This window comes from Rutidosis leptorrhynchoides, chromosome 5 (assembly GCF_046630445.1).
Source record: "Rutidosis leptorrhynchoides isolate AG116_Rl617_1_P2 chromosome 5, CSIRO_AGI_Rlap_v1, whole genome shotgun sequence".
In the NCBI taxonomy this organism is placed as follows: Eukaryota; Viridiplantae; Streptophyta; class Magnoliopsida; order Asterales; family Asteraceae; genus Rutidosis; species Rutidosis leptorrhynchoides.
Genome location: NC_092337.1, coordinates 413,791,694 through 413,804,009, shown reverse-complemented (window position 1 = coordinate 413,804,009; position 12,316 = coordinate 413,791,694). Strand labels below are relative to the sequence as shown.

Here is a 12,316-nt window from a genome sequence, read left to right as displayed (position 1 = left end):
GATTTTATAAATTCTGATTAAGATACGTAAAAATAATAATTTGTATTATAAAGTAAAAATTGAAGTAGTAAAAGTTGTGGGAAAAAATTAGATTGAAAAAATAATGAGAGGGTAAAAAATTTACATTTTAAAAGGATTAAAAAAGAGAAATTAAAACGATAAAAAAGATATAAGAAAAAAAAGATGAAAGCACAATTACGAATCAAACACCCGATATCCTGGAGACAAACACCACGTGGTGACCATCTCGACCGGAGTATGTTTGATATTTGTGCAAGAAATTTAGTTATTTAACTTCTGATATTGCCGATTTAAGTTTTTAAAAAATTGCATTGACATTTGTAGGTGCTATGAATACTAATTTACTAATAGTATAAAAGTATAATAATTCTTAACCGAGTTTAAGGAAACTCTTAGTGAAAATAACTTTTAACATCTCGTTCTCTTATTAATGATCTCATGTTATTCAAGTACCACATAAATAACAAAAATGATTTTGACAGTAAAGTTAAAAAGTTCGAAAAGTTTTAAAACAATGACTAAGTAACTATTTATCGACCCTCTAATTAATTACAAATACAACATCTTTGTTATCAAGAAAAAGATTCACATTCTTAGCAAGTATCCCTTACATAACATGTAATATCAGATAACATATTACAAGAGACCAAAACCAACCTTGCGATTCTTTAGTTTTGGTTGAGTTTACACATTAATCGGAGTGTTAATGGTCGATCTCTAATACATCTTTCAAGAATCACCACTCAAAATGAAATCTTTTAACTAATCATATACTCTTTTATTTACAATTGTGCTTCGGCGTAAATGGTACCCATTGCCTTAGAAGTTGGGTCTCGCTATGTGAGATTTTTTTTTTTTTTTTTGCAAATGTGGACTCGAGTTCGAGCCGTAACCGATGTTAAAAATTTGCAACTCTTGTCACAACGAGATTTGTTTCGTTTTTGTTAATAAGATGTATTCAGTAAAAATATTTTACATGCATCTCACTCTTATGCTCACTCTTATGTGGTGAGTTCGGTGAATTTCCATAACATATACACAGTTTAGGTGTCTTTGTATCTTTTACTACTGAAACATATACCAATGACACTGATTGGTTAGATAAATATAGAAAATATATACTCTCTGTATGTTTTTTTAGAAAAAATTACGGGATTGGTACCTATGATTTGTACACTTTTCAAGTTTTCATTGACAAAACCTAAACCTAGGTAGCATGTAAAAGTAAAAGTTTAGATTTTATCATGTATAAGTGTACAAACTATAGGTACCAATAGAGTAATTTTTTCACTTTTTTATATTATAAATAAATTTGTTACTGGTAATAAATCATAATCTTTTTTTTTTTTTTGGTTAACGAGGGAACCCGCCCCGTAAGACCTACATTGGAGCCCTATGGACCGGTAAATTCTCGGGTACCCGAGCCCCCAGGCTTACCCGGATCCCAGATGAAGCATCCTCAGGTGAGCTCTCTTATTAAATGAAATGGCTTTGCCAAGATTCGAACACGGATAACTTCTCTCATAGGAAGTCATGGTTGCCATTTAACCCATGCCTGGATGGTTAAAAAGAGAATTTTGAAATCACTGATTCATAATCTTGAAATCACTTTTCAAGGTAAAAAAGAGAATTTTGTATAAAAATGCAAAAAGACCAAGACAAAAGCTAGGCACGTGATCTGCCAAAATATTACCTGCAAGAATAGCTTTTCTTTTCAATCTTTTTGCTTTTTAGACATCTCTTTGTTCTCTCTCTCACACAAACGGACATCCATCCTTCAGTCCAATCACTGAATATAAAGCATATGTCTTTGCTTTCCCCCAAAAAATCCAAACAATTATTTGATTCTTTTCATAATAAAATACTTAAAATAAAATTATAAAAAACATTTTCTTTTTTTAAATTCCCTTTGTACCTGTGAACTCACCTAATCTTTTTGTGAGATGTTTTTCAAACCTGCTCTCTCTCTCTTCTCTCTCTCTCTCTCTCTCTCTCTCTCGATTGTATATTGACACTATAACTACTCAAGAATCAAAATCTTTTCATATTTAGCAAAAAGATTGAATCTTTGACTTAAAAACAGCAAATTTGACATCTGGGTTTTCAAGTTGGAGAATTTTGGGAAGTAGGTGAAGAGCATTTTGTGATTTTTTTAGTTTCTGAACAAGATAAAAGGTGGAATTTGAGAGAAATTAAAATAGTGGGTTTCTGCTTGCTAGTGTTTTGATTCTGTTTTTCAATGTTGGGTGTTGGAGTAGAGTCCTAAAGTATATAAACATGGTGAAATTGTTCACGTGAAAATTGTCATAATTTCATACTTTTTGGTGTAAATTTTGAAGATTTTTGAAGCATGGAGAAGAAATTATGTGTTTTTGAGATATTAGGATTAGGGGTTTTTAGTCTTTTCACATGGCTGAATGTTGCATATGCAACTCTATCTCCTTCCGGTGTAAATTATGAAGGTTAGTTTTCAATTTGTATGATGAAATTTCCACCATGGATTTTTAAAAAATTCACCAAAATTGTGTATTAATAGTTTGTACGGTACAAGCTCTTAATGCTTTAATAAGGATTTATCAAAAATTATCTTGGATATACATCCCTTATTATTTTGTTGCCATATTTGGGGATATTGCTGGTAATCTATTTTTGTAGATATTGATTCCTGTTCATTCTCACCTTACAATTTTCTTGCGTTAATTAGGCGAACTTTAGTTGATTGTTTTTGTCTATAATTGCTTTATTTTATTATCCTTTTAACTTTTTAAATAAAATAAATAAATAAAAATAGTAATATAAATATGAAAATAACATTAATTATTAATTAATGTTCTCTAATGCTGATTTATATGTATATGTATGGTCATTTGCTAATGACCTACTCCCACAATGATGAAAACATATGTAAAAAACAGTATCTTTTGAAGAGTTTGTTCAAAGCTGTTGATAATTTTTAAAAGTTTTTGTTAATAATGCAGTTGTAGCTTTAATGGCTATAAAAGGTGATCTAAAGGACCCAAGAAATGTAATGGACAACTGGGATTTATCTTCTGTAGATCCTTGTAGTTGGAGAATGGTTACTTGCACCTCCGATCGCTCTGTTTCGGCTTTGTAAGTTAACTTAATCTCAATTTCTTGAATTTTTATCAAAGTTCACACCTTTATATTGCAACAAGTTAGTTTTTAAGTATTTGAATCTTGGAACTTAGTGGGGTTTTAATTCTTTATCATCAGAGGACTTCCTAGTCAAAACTTATCCGGGACCTTATCGTCTGCGATTGGAAATCTTAGTAACTTGCAATCTGTGTAAGTTGATAGTTAAATCTCGATTCTTGATCCTCATTAAATGTTGACACATAGTTCTTCGAAGTGATAATTTGATAAATTTTGTAGTACGCTACAGAACAATGCAATCTTTGGGCCAATTACGGACGCAATTGGGAAATTGCAGAAGCTTCAAACTCTTGATTTATCAGGAAACTTATTCAGTGGTCAGCTTCCTAGCTCTTTAGGGGATCTCAAGAACCTTAATTTTTTGTAAGTTTTCATGTTTAATATTTAGTATGTGGAGCAAATTTGGTATAGAAATTTTACTCATTTTCGATTACTCTCTTTGAGTAAGACAGGCGTTTGAACAACAATAGTCTTAGTGGCACAGTTCCTGATTCGTTATCCGAAGTTGGAGGGCTCACTCTAATGTATGTTACTTTCTTTATTCTCGAATTTACCTACGGGTTTATGGCTTGATAAAACGTTATCTTATCGTTATATTTCGTTTGCATGTATGTAGAGATGTGTCATATAACAATCTCAGTGGTCCTTTGCCAAAACTTTCTGCAAGGACTTTTAGGTGAGCTTATCTGTACCTTAAAATCCTGTAAAATCTTTGCCATTGTTCTGTTTATCTAAAGTTGGCAAATTCAATCCATTATTTAAACAGGTCCAATCGGTTAGTGAAAATGGCCAAAGGGGTAAATATAGAAAGTAAGGTTGTAGAAGTTGTGGGTCGGGGACGAGTCGGGCGTTGACCTGCGCTGACTTTTATTAATAAATAAATTAAACATGTATATATCACACATAAATATGTCAAACATAAAACATAAATATTTCAAACATAGATATATGGCACAAAATCTAATTTTAAAAATATAAAAATTTTGACTTAACTTTGACCGACTCTGGCCTGACTTGGCTGACTCATCTTGACTTTGAATCAACTATCTGATGTTGACCGACTTTTAAGGCGTTTTGGGCCAGGAGGGATGGGCTAGTCCCCAAATCGACGCGTCATCCGACTCGGCCGAATTATACAACAATGATAAAAAGCAGCTAAATACATAAATACGTATCTGGTCAAAAGCTGTTTATCGTGAAGATAGATGCTTACAACATCCTAAATCATTTCATTTGAATTTAAATATACTCTTATTTTAGTAATACAGTTTCCTACATATATTAAACACATTAATCATTCTTATTCCTAAAAAAAATGTTGGCGGGTCAGATTACATTGCCCGGCCCGACCCGGTTGACATGCGCATTTATGTTCTTTTTGACACCAATAGCTTCATGTAAAATTTCTATTGTTGTGTTTTCAGAATCATAGGCAACCCATTGCTTTGTGGGCAGAATTCGGTCAATAATTGTTCAAATATTTCTCCCGAGGCTCTCTCATTCTCACCCGATGGTTTCACAGGTAACGCGTATTACATGATATAATGTCCCTTCATATGTACCTACACTCTACTTAAGTGTCCTGTTACTGTTATTATTATTTTGTAATTGTGTAGATTTTAACATTTTCTTTTGCCAGGTCAATCGTCACCAAATAAAAAAACTCACCATTTGGCTATTGCTCTTGGGACAAGCTTAAGCGCTGCATTTCTAATAAGCGTACTCATCGCAATTCTCGTATGGTGGCGGTACAGGAAAAACCAACAAATATTCTTTGACGTTAACGGTTAGTTGTCATTGTCACATCTATTTTCATCCTTTTTTTTATATTTTCATTTTTTAATTTTGATTAAAAATTATATTATAATTATAATTATATTACATAGGGGAAAGTGAATATGGTTCGTGTAAAATAAAATTCTTTTCGACTATTGTATAACATTTTTCAAGATTAAGCTTTGATTTGAAACAATAAAATTCAAGTTGATCCACGTTATACATAGTTTTTTCTCGAGCCTTATTAGTAAGTAATATTTCACTTTAAATAATTTAAATAAGATGTCATTCTTAATTGTAAAATTTACGAAATGAATTTTTTTTTTTTTTTTTGCTTTGTTTATGGTTCACTAACGTATTACAAAACATATTTTGCACGAATGACATCATAACAAAGTGATATGAAGGTGTTTGTCATATAAGCTTATATGTACAATAGCACCATATTCACTTTCCCCTATATATATATATATATATATATATATATATATATATACTTGTTTACTTTCCATGGAACTTTTTATCAACTTTTGTTATATATGCAGAACTATATGATCCTGAGGTATGTTTGGGCCATTTAAGGAGATATACGTTTAAGGAACTTCGAGCAGCCACCGACCATTTTAATGCAAAAAATATATTAGGGAAGGGTGGATACGGAATTGTATACAAAGGGATGTTAAATGATGGTACGATCGTTGCTGTTAAAAGGTTAAAAGACAGTAATACTTTTGGAGGAGAAATCCAATTTCAAACTGAAGTTGAAACTATCAGTTTAGCTGTTCATCGTAACCTTTTACGCCTTTTGGGATTTTGCTCAACCGAAAACGAGCGGCTTCTCGTTTATCCGTTTATGCCCAATGGCAGTGTTGCATCTAGATTAAAAGGTTTGTTACCTTGTTTTTCCTATTAAATAAGCATGCACACAATTAAATCTTGCTATATTTACACAATTAAATCTTGCTATATTTATTTGACCTTAAATCTTGCTGATTTTATTTGACTTTCAAATCTTGCTATTTATATTTGACTTTCAATAAGCATTCACGCACTTAAATCTTGCTATTTTTATCCGTCTCAAAATAACTATCCCGTTTACGTTTTTAAATTTTGACTTTTAAATAATTTATTTGTGCTATATAATATTTTTGATGAAAATAATATGAATAGATTCGGTTCTAACATGTGTTTTCATTTGTATAACTTTCATCAAATGTTATATAACACTAATAAAAGTATATAAAGTCAAAGTGGGACAGTCATTTTGGGATGGAGAGAACATTTTTAAAAATAATCTAATCAATGTATATGATTATGTTGGTAGCAGATAATATTCGGGGAAGGCCGGTTTTGGACTGGATGAGAAGAAAAAGTATAGCTTTAGGAACTGCAAGGGGTTTACTATATTTACATGAACAGTGTGACCCGAAAATCATTCATCGTGATGTTAAAGCGGCCAACATACTTTTAGATGAAGATTTCGAGGCTGTTGTTGGCGATTTCGGATTGGCAAAACTATTAGACCATCGTGATTCTCATGTCACAACAGCTGTTCGTGGTACCGTGGGCCATATTGCACCCGAGTATCTGTCAACGGGTCAATCATCTGAAAAAACTGACGTTTTTGGTTTCGGGATTTTGCTTCTTGAACTAATTACTGGACAGAAAGCTTTGGATTTTGGAAGGGCGGCTAACCAGAAAGGCATAATGCTTGATTGGGTATGGTCTTTCTTTCTCACTATGTGTGAAAATTGTTACTAAAAATAATCGGGTCGTCTTGGATTGGTAATAGGTCAATATGGGTTGTGGTCAAAATTGGAAATTTATGAATGGGTTTAAATAGATCGGTCGGGTTGGTCTTAATACCTTATATCCTATAAATTCGTCAACTTTTTGTGCTTAAATATGATTTTGGAGGCTATATTATTTTAATTCTATTCTACTGTCTACTTTATAATTTAAATAAATAGAAAAGTTCATTTTACATGGGAATGGGTCAAAAAGGCCACCAGCCACCTCCATTTATATGGATTTGGATGTAAAACACGTCATGGTTGCAAATGATGGTTGCAGCGGTTTTATGACTAGCCTCTTCCGATTCAATGAAAAATGTGTAGCAAGTCGAGGAATGGTCGAAAATTGGGTCAAAGTTGGGTCAAAGTTGGTCAACGTCAAAAGTTGACTTTTTGTTTGGCCTTGTTCTAGTGTAAAAGAAAATTCCAAGTTCGTTTATGTTTAATATATTTATGCTTAAATATTTTTATTTAAATATATTTATATTTAAAAGTCAACGTTGGTCAACGTCCTTCTTGACCCCTTCTCGATCGACTCGACCTTTCAAGGTTGACTCGTCTCCGTCTCGCGTCCTTTTCAACCTTGAAACATGTACATTATAAACAATAAGGATTGTTAATGTGATTTGTTTAACAGGTAAAGAAGCTCCATCAAGAAGGAAAACTAAGTGTAATGGTGGATAAACAACTCGAAAACGATTACGATAGAGTCGAGTTGCAAGAAATGGTTCAAGTTGCGCTTTTGTGTACGCAGTTTAACCCAACTTATCGGCCAAAGATGTCGGAAGTTTTAAGAATGTTGGTTGGAGAAGGGTTGGCTGAGAGATGGGAAGCATCACAAAGTATCGAAACGCCACGATATCATCGAGGTGGGTTAGAAGGTATTCCACAAAGATATTCAGATTATATTGAAGAAGCTTCACTTGTAGGTGAAGCAATGGAGCTTTCTGGTCCAAGATGACATCAACAAGTTAATGTCATGTAAATTGTTTTTGTGGAAATTTGTTGAATGCATGTATTTCGGTGTGTAAAAATGAGTAAATGGAGTCTAGTAGTACTTTTTACTGAAATTAGTAAGTTTGTGTGTTTATCTCAAGTGAAGTCATTCAATAGCAACTAGCAAGTGTATATCTTTTGTTTATTGTATGAAAAAATTGCATGTAATTTAATTAGTTTTTATAAGAAATCAAAAATATCCATAATAATAGGAATTCTAATCTCTCATAATGATCAACAACCGGTTACATGACAATACATAAATGTCATAATGATTAATAAGCGGTTTGTAACACCCCGTTTTTCAGAAACGTGTTCCTTTGGAAGTCGTTTGAGTTCCAAGGTATGTAACCTATCTTTTAGTATGTTAAATTGACCATGTGAGACCCTTAATCAAAAATGGTGAATGCTGAACCAGTAGGGGATCGCGGTCGCGACCCAGACCATTGCGGTCGCGATGAGATGGCAGGAGTTGCCAGATTTTGAAACTGAGTGATCGTGGTCGCGACCATAGGCATCGCGGTCGCGATGCGAGGTCTAGCTACCACTTTTTGGACTTGTTTTTGGGTTTTAAAAAGGGGTATAATGGTCTTTTCACTTTGAAGCTGAGTTTTGGGCCACAAATCTGGTTCAAGGCTCATCTTGAGCTCATTTCTTATCCATTCAAACACTCCCATTTAGAGAGAGAGAGAGAGAGAGAGAGAGAGAGAGAGAGAGAGAGAGAGAGAGAGAGAGAGAGAGAGAGAGAGCCTTCTAGAGTGAAAGGTGGATTTAAGTGAAGAAGAAGCTAGTTCTCACCAATTGGAGTTGGGTTTTTGTTGAATCCACTTGCTAACCATCGTTTGGTGTTGTGGTAAGTTCCAATTTCAAGTTCTATGTTTAATTTGAGTTATGGCTAGGGGTTTGGTCATGTGTTGGGTGTAAGCCCCATTTCTTTGATAAATTGGGGATTTTGGGTAAGATGTATGTACATAGACCCAAAGATTCATAATCTAGGCCAGGGTTTGATGTTGTAAATTGGTGGTTTGTGAGTCTTAAATTGTTGAATCACTAGCACACTTATGTGTTAGTGGATGGATGTTGTTAGGGTTCATGGGTGACCCAAATGTAAGTGTTGACCTTGAAATGGGTCAACTAGGTGTTGTGTGACCCAACTAACAAGATGAAGATCTAATTACTCAAAACTTGTATTAGTTAGTGTATTTGGACTATAATCACTAGTTATTAGTGATTTGGGGTAGTCGTGGCCTAGTGTAGGTGTTAGTAGTGCAAATGGGTCACATTTGCACTATGGGTCATATTTGCACTAGGGGTTATAATTTGGGATGTAGTCCAACTTGTTTGTGTGATTAATTGTATAATTAATGTAATAGGTACATTACATTGAAGCTTGCGGAATTTCGATTTTGACTTTCACTAAAGTGATAAGGTGAGTGGAATAATTATACGTATATGTATATAGTGTATTTAGTTGTGTGGAACGCGATGTGGGTTTGAAGTTCGGACGTTCGATACCACATCGTGTTGGCATGTGATATGGGCTAAAGTTCGGGCGTTCGATATCATATCATCATGTGTGCGTGGACGTGGAGTGTGGGTTTAAAGTTCGGACGTTCGATACCACATTCACGTGACGGGTGAGTTTAAAGTTCGGGCGTTCGATACCACCCAGGGGTTAGTGATACAAGGCGTATGTACAGTAATGGTTGTTGCGAACACCGATGGTCATTCGCGAGTACCATTCCCTTGTGCTTATGGTTAACCATGGTTATGTGTTGGTAGTATTAGCATTTTATATTGTGATGGTTATATGCTATTGGTAATGCTAGCTTGTGACGTGTTGAGGACTTTTAGCTCTGTACATTGAGATTGTATGCTAATTAGATTGCTAGCATGTATGCGGTATTTGTGTAAGTGTTTGCAAGTAAGTAGATTATATATGTATATGTATAATTGTTGCACTCACTAAACGATATGCTTACCCTCTCGTTGTTTACTCTTTTTAGAATTAGGTGCATATAAGGGCAAATGTAAGCTTATGGATTAGGGATCTCCCTCCTGTGGACATTGGAAGATACTTTTGGATTTCGACCTAAGTTTGGGTAGTTTAATCACTAACGCCATGCTCGTCTTTGTTTGGAACTTAAACTCTTTCGGTCGAAATTTTCTTTTGGTTATGTTAACGGGTCTTGGAAACCCATGGATCGATATGCCCATTTTGATACCTGAACTTATGTATTTAACATATTAAAGTTGTTAAACTTGTTTATGTATTGGAAGTGTTTCGAAAACGAAGTGGTGGTGTTGATGTTAATACTATTAATGTAAAAAAAATAATTAATAATATTTATGTCGATTTAATAACGGGTTGGGTTATTACACGATTACATGACAATATATTAATGACATTAAAATTATAAGAATAAGTTGCATCTTCAAGTTACTAAGTTATAAGACTAATATTAATGGCATGGGTAAGTTTACAAGACTATATTATCATGACATTAAACAAGAAGATGGTTACAAGATTAATCTTAACTATATTAAACCGCATTGTGGTTACAAGATTAGTCTTAATGTCATTGAACCCATTATGTAACTCTCATGTTATAAAGTCAAGATAGTTACTAAACTGCTGTATTGGTTAGGGAAGTCTATCACTTAACATGTGTACACTCCGTACTTCCAAATCCATTTCCAAGTGTAAACAAAGTCCTCAATTACACTAAATTACCAACAATCCTCCCCAATTTAGTTTTTTTTTTTAGGAAACCAAATATTTTATAAAAAATGGGTCAAAACCCAACACTCAAACATATGCCTAGAAGAAATGAGCTACGGCAAACCTCCGGTCCTCCATGATACAAAGAAATAATAGAAACACCAAAACAAAAACAACGCTAAAACAAGACTTCAAGAAAAACACTACCAAGCATGACAAGCATGCGAGCCACCTACAAACTAACCAATGCTCCTGATAGGATCCAATCTCCAGTCTTCGAAGCAACCTTGAAGCATCTTTGATCGATTAGAGAGCCATAAATGAGATAACACCTTGAGATGAACCATAATGTCTTCGTTTAAACTTGCATGCCTTGATATCCTTGTGGAATATACAAGTTTATTGCGCCACTTCCAAATCAACCATAAGAGGATTAATCTTGATGCTAGAAAGGCTTTGCTAGCATTTTTGGAAGCAAGTTGAAAATTTGATGAACTTGTAACATTTTGAAATAAACAATTAATACAATACTCATGCATAAATAAAAATATCTTAAAATTGAATTTTCATTTTAGTACATTACACATTCCAAATATTTCAGAATAAAGGTGTTCTAAGATTTGAACTCTTAAACCCATTTGAATACCTGAAAATAATATACACATAAGTTTTCAAATACTCTGAAATTATCCTGACACTTTACAAGCCATGTGTCCATATCTATACATAAATGTATCCACATCAAAAGTTCAAGATATGTTGAAGCGAGGGTGAGATAGGTGTTGGAGGTTTCTAATAATTTCGTGTAGGGTAAACTAATCGATAACCGGATATATGACTGAATCGTAGTACCACTTTTCGAAAGTAATTTTTCGACCCTTATTGCTTGAATTACACGAATATTACTTTGGGATAAGACATAGATTATGTTCTAACTTTTAGCATAACGTAAGAACCCATTCACTAGAGAGTATTAGGTGTCTTTAGTTATTATTTTTTTCTTTCTCGTGAATCATTTTCCTTCTTATATATAGGCACTCAGAAAATGGAGAAAATGAAGAATATGAAAGACATTATGAGAATTAAGTGGCCAATTATTATTTTTTTTTTGAACAGCAGAAGATTTTATATATTAAAAGGAAATAAAGGCTAAAAAAAAAAAAAAAAGAACTAGCAAGGTGCTACAGCCATCAAGGAAATAAGTGGCCAATTAAATCTTTGATTTGATATTTGTGCGCGCCTGTGTGTATTATAATAACTATATATATATGCACCTTTGTCTTTTATTTCTAACTTTAATTTGAATTTGATTTTGATTTGATGGATGGATATGGCAATGATGATAAAAGTTTCTGTATAGATTTATTGTAATCCGACCATTGTAAACGGACTTTGGGTTGAATTCGGCCCGTAGCTTGGCGGGGCAACACGGATGGTATGTGAAAATGCAACTGGTGTTGCGGCCATGGCGGTGTCCGACTTCCTTTATCCGACTTCTATTATACAGATCTGAGCTAAATTATATTGTATCTATATATATTATATAATTTATATTTTATATATTATATTGTATATTGTATATATTTATGAATTGAACTACGAAAATTTCAAGCAAATTTTGTTGAATTTGATTGCAAAGATTTTAATGCGTTCTCGGTTATGTAAACGAGGTGAGAAATGAACTGGGAATCGTATTGTAAAGCCGGTTCATTTCTTATTTTGAAACTCATCGAGTTTTATTTCAATAGAAAAGAGTGGGATGGAAATGAAAAGAGAACAAAATGATAGAAAGGAATGTAATATAACATAACTCTTATGTATTCTTGAGTTAAAA

At 33.4% G+C, this 12,316-nt stretch overlaps 1 protein-coding gene across 2 annotated transcripts; it reads left to right on the top strand.

Moving 5' to 3' along the window:
- The first annotated feature begins 2,009 nt into the window (after positions 1-2,009).
- LOC139846528 (protein NSP-INTERACTING KINASE 3-like) lies at positions 2,010-7,956 on the top strand. Of its 2 annotated transcripts, none has more exons than XM_071836009.1 (11): positions 2,010-2,483; positions 3,000-3,132; positions 3,256-3,327; positions 3,415-3,558; positions 3,648-3,719; positions 3,812-3,871; positions 4,620-4,717; positions 4,835-4,981; positions 5,517-5,858; positions 6,296-6,690; positions 7,402-7,956. In XM_071836009.1, the coding sequence occupies exons 1-11, from the start codon at positions 2,372-2,374 to the stop codon at positions 7,723-7,725; spliced, it is 1,899 nt and encodes a 632-aa protein (XP_071692110.1). In that variant the 5' UTR covers positions 2,010-2,371; the 3' UTR covers positions 7,726-7,956. The 2 variants fall into 2 exon arrangements, with proteins under 2 accessions (XP_071692110.1, XP_071692111.1); XM_071836010.1 differs by having other exon boundaries at positions 2,011-2,483; positions 6,299-6,690; positions 7,402-7,955.
- The last annotated feature ends 4,360 nt before the right edge of the window (positions 7,957-12,316 follow it).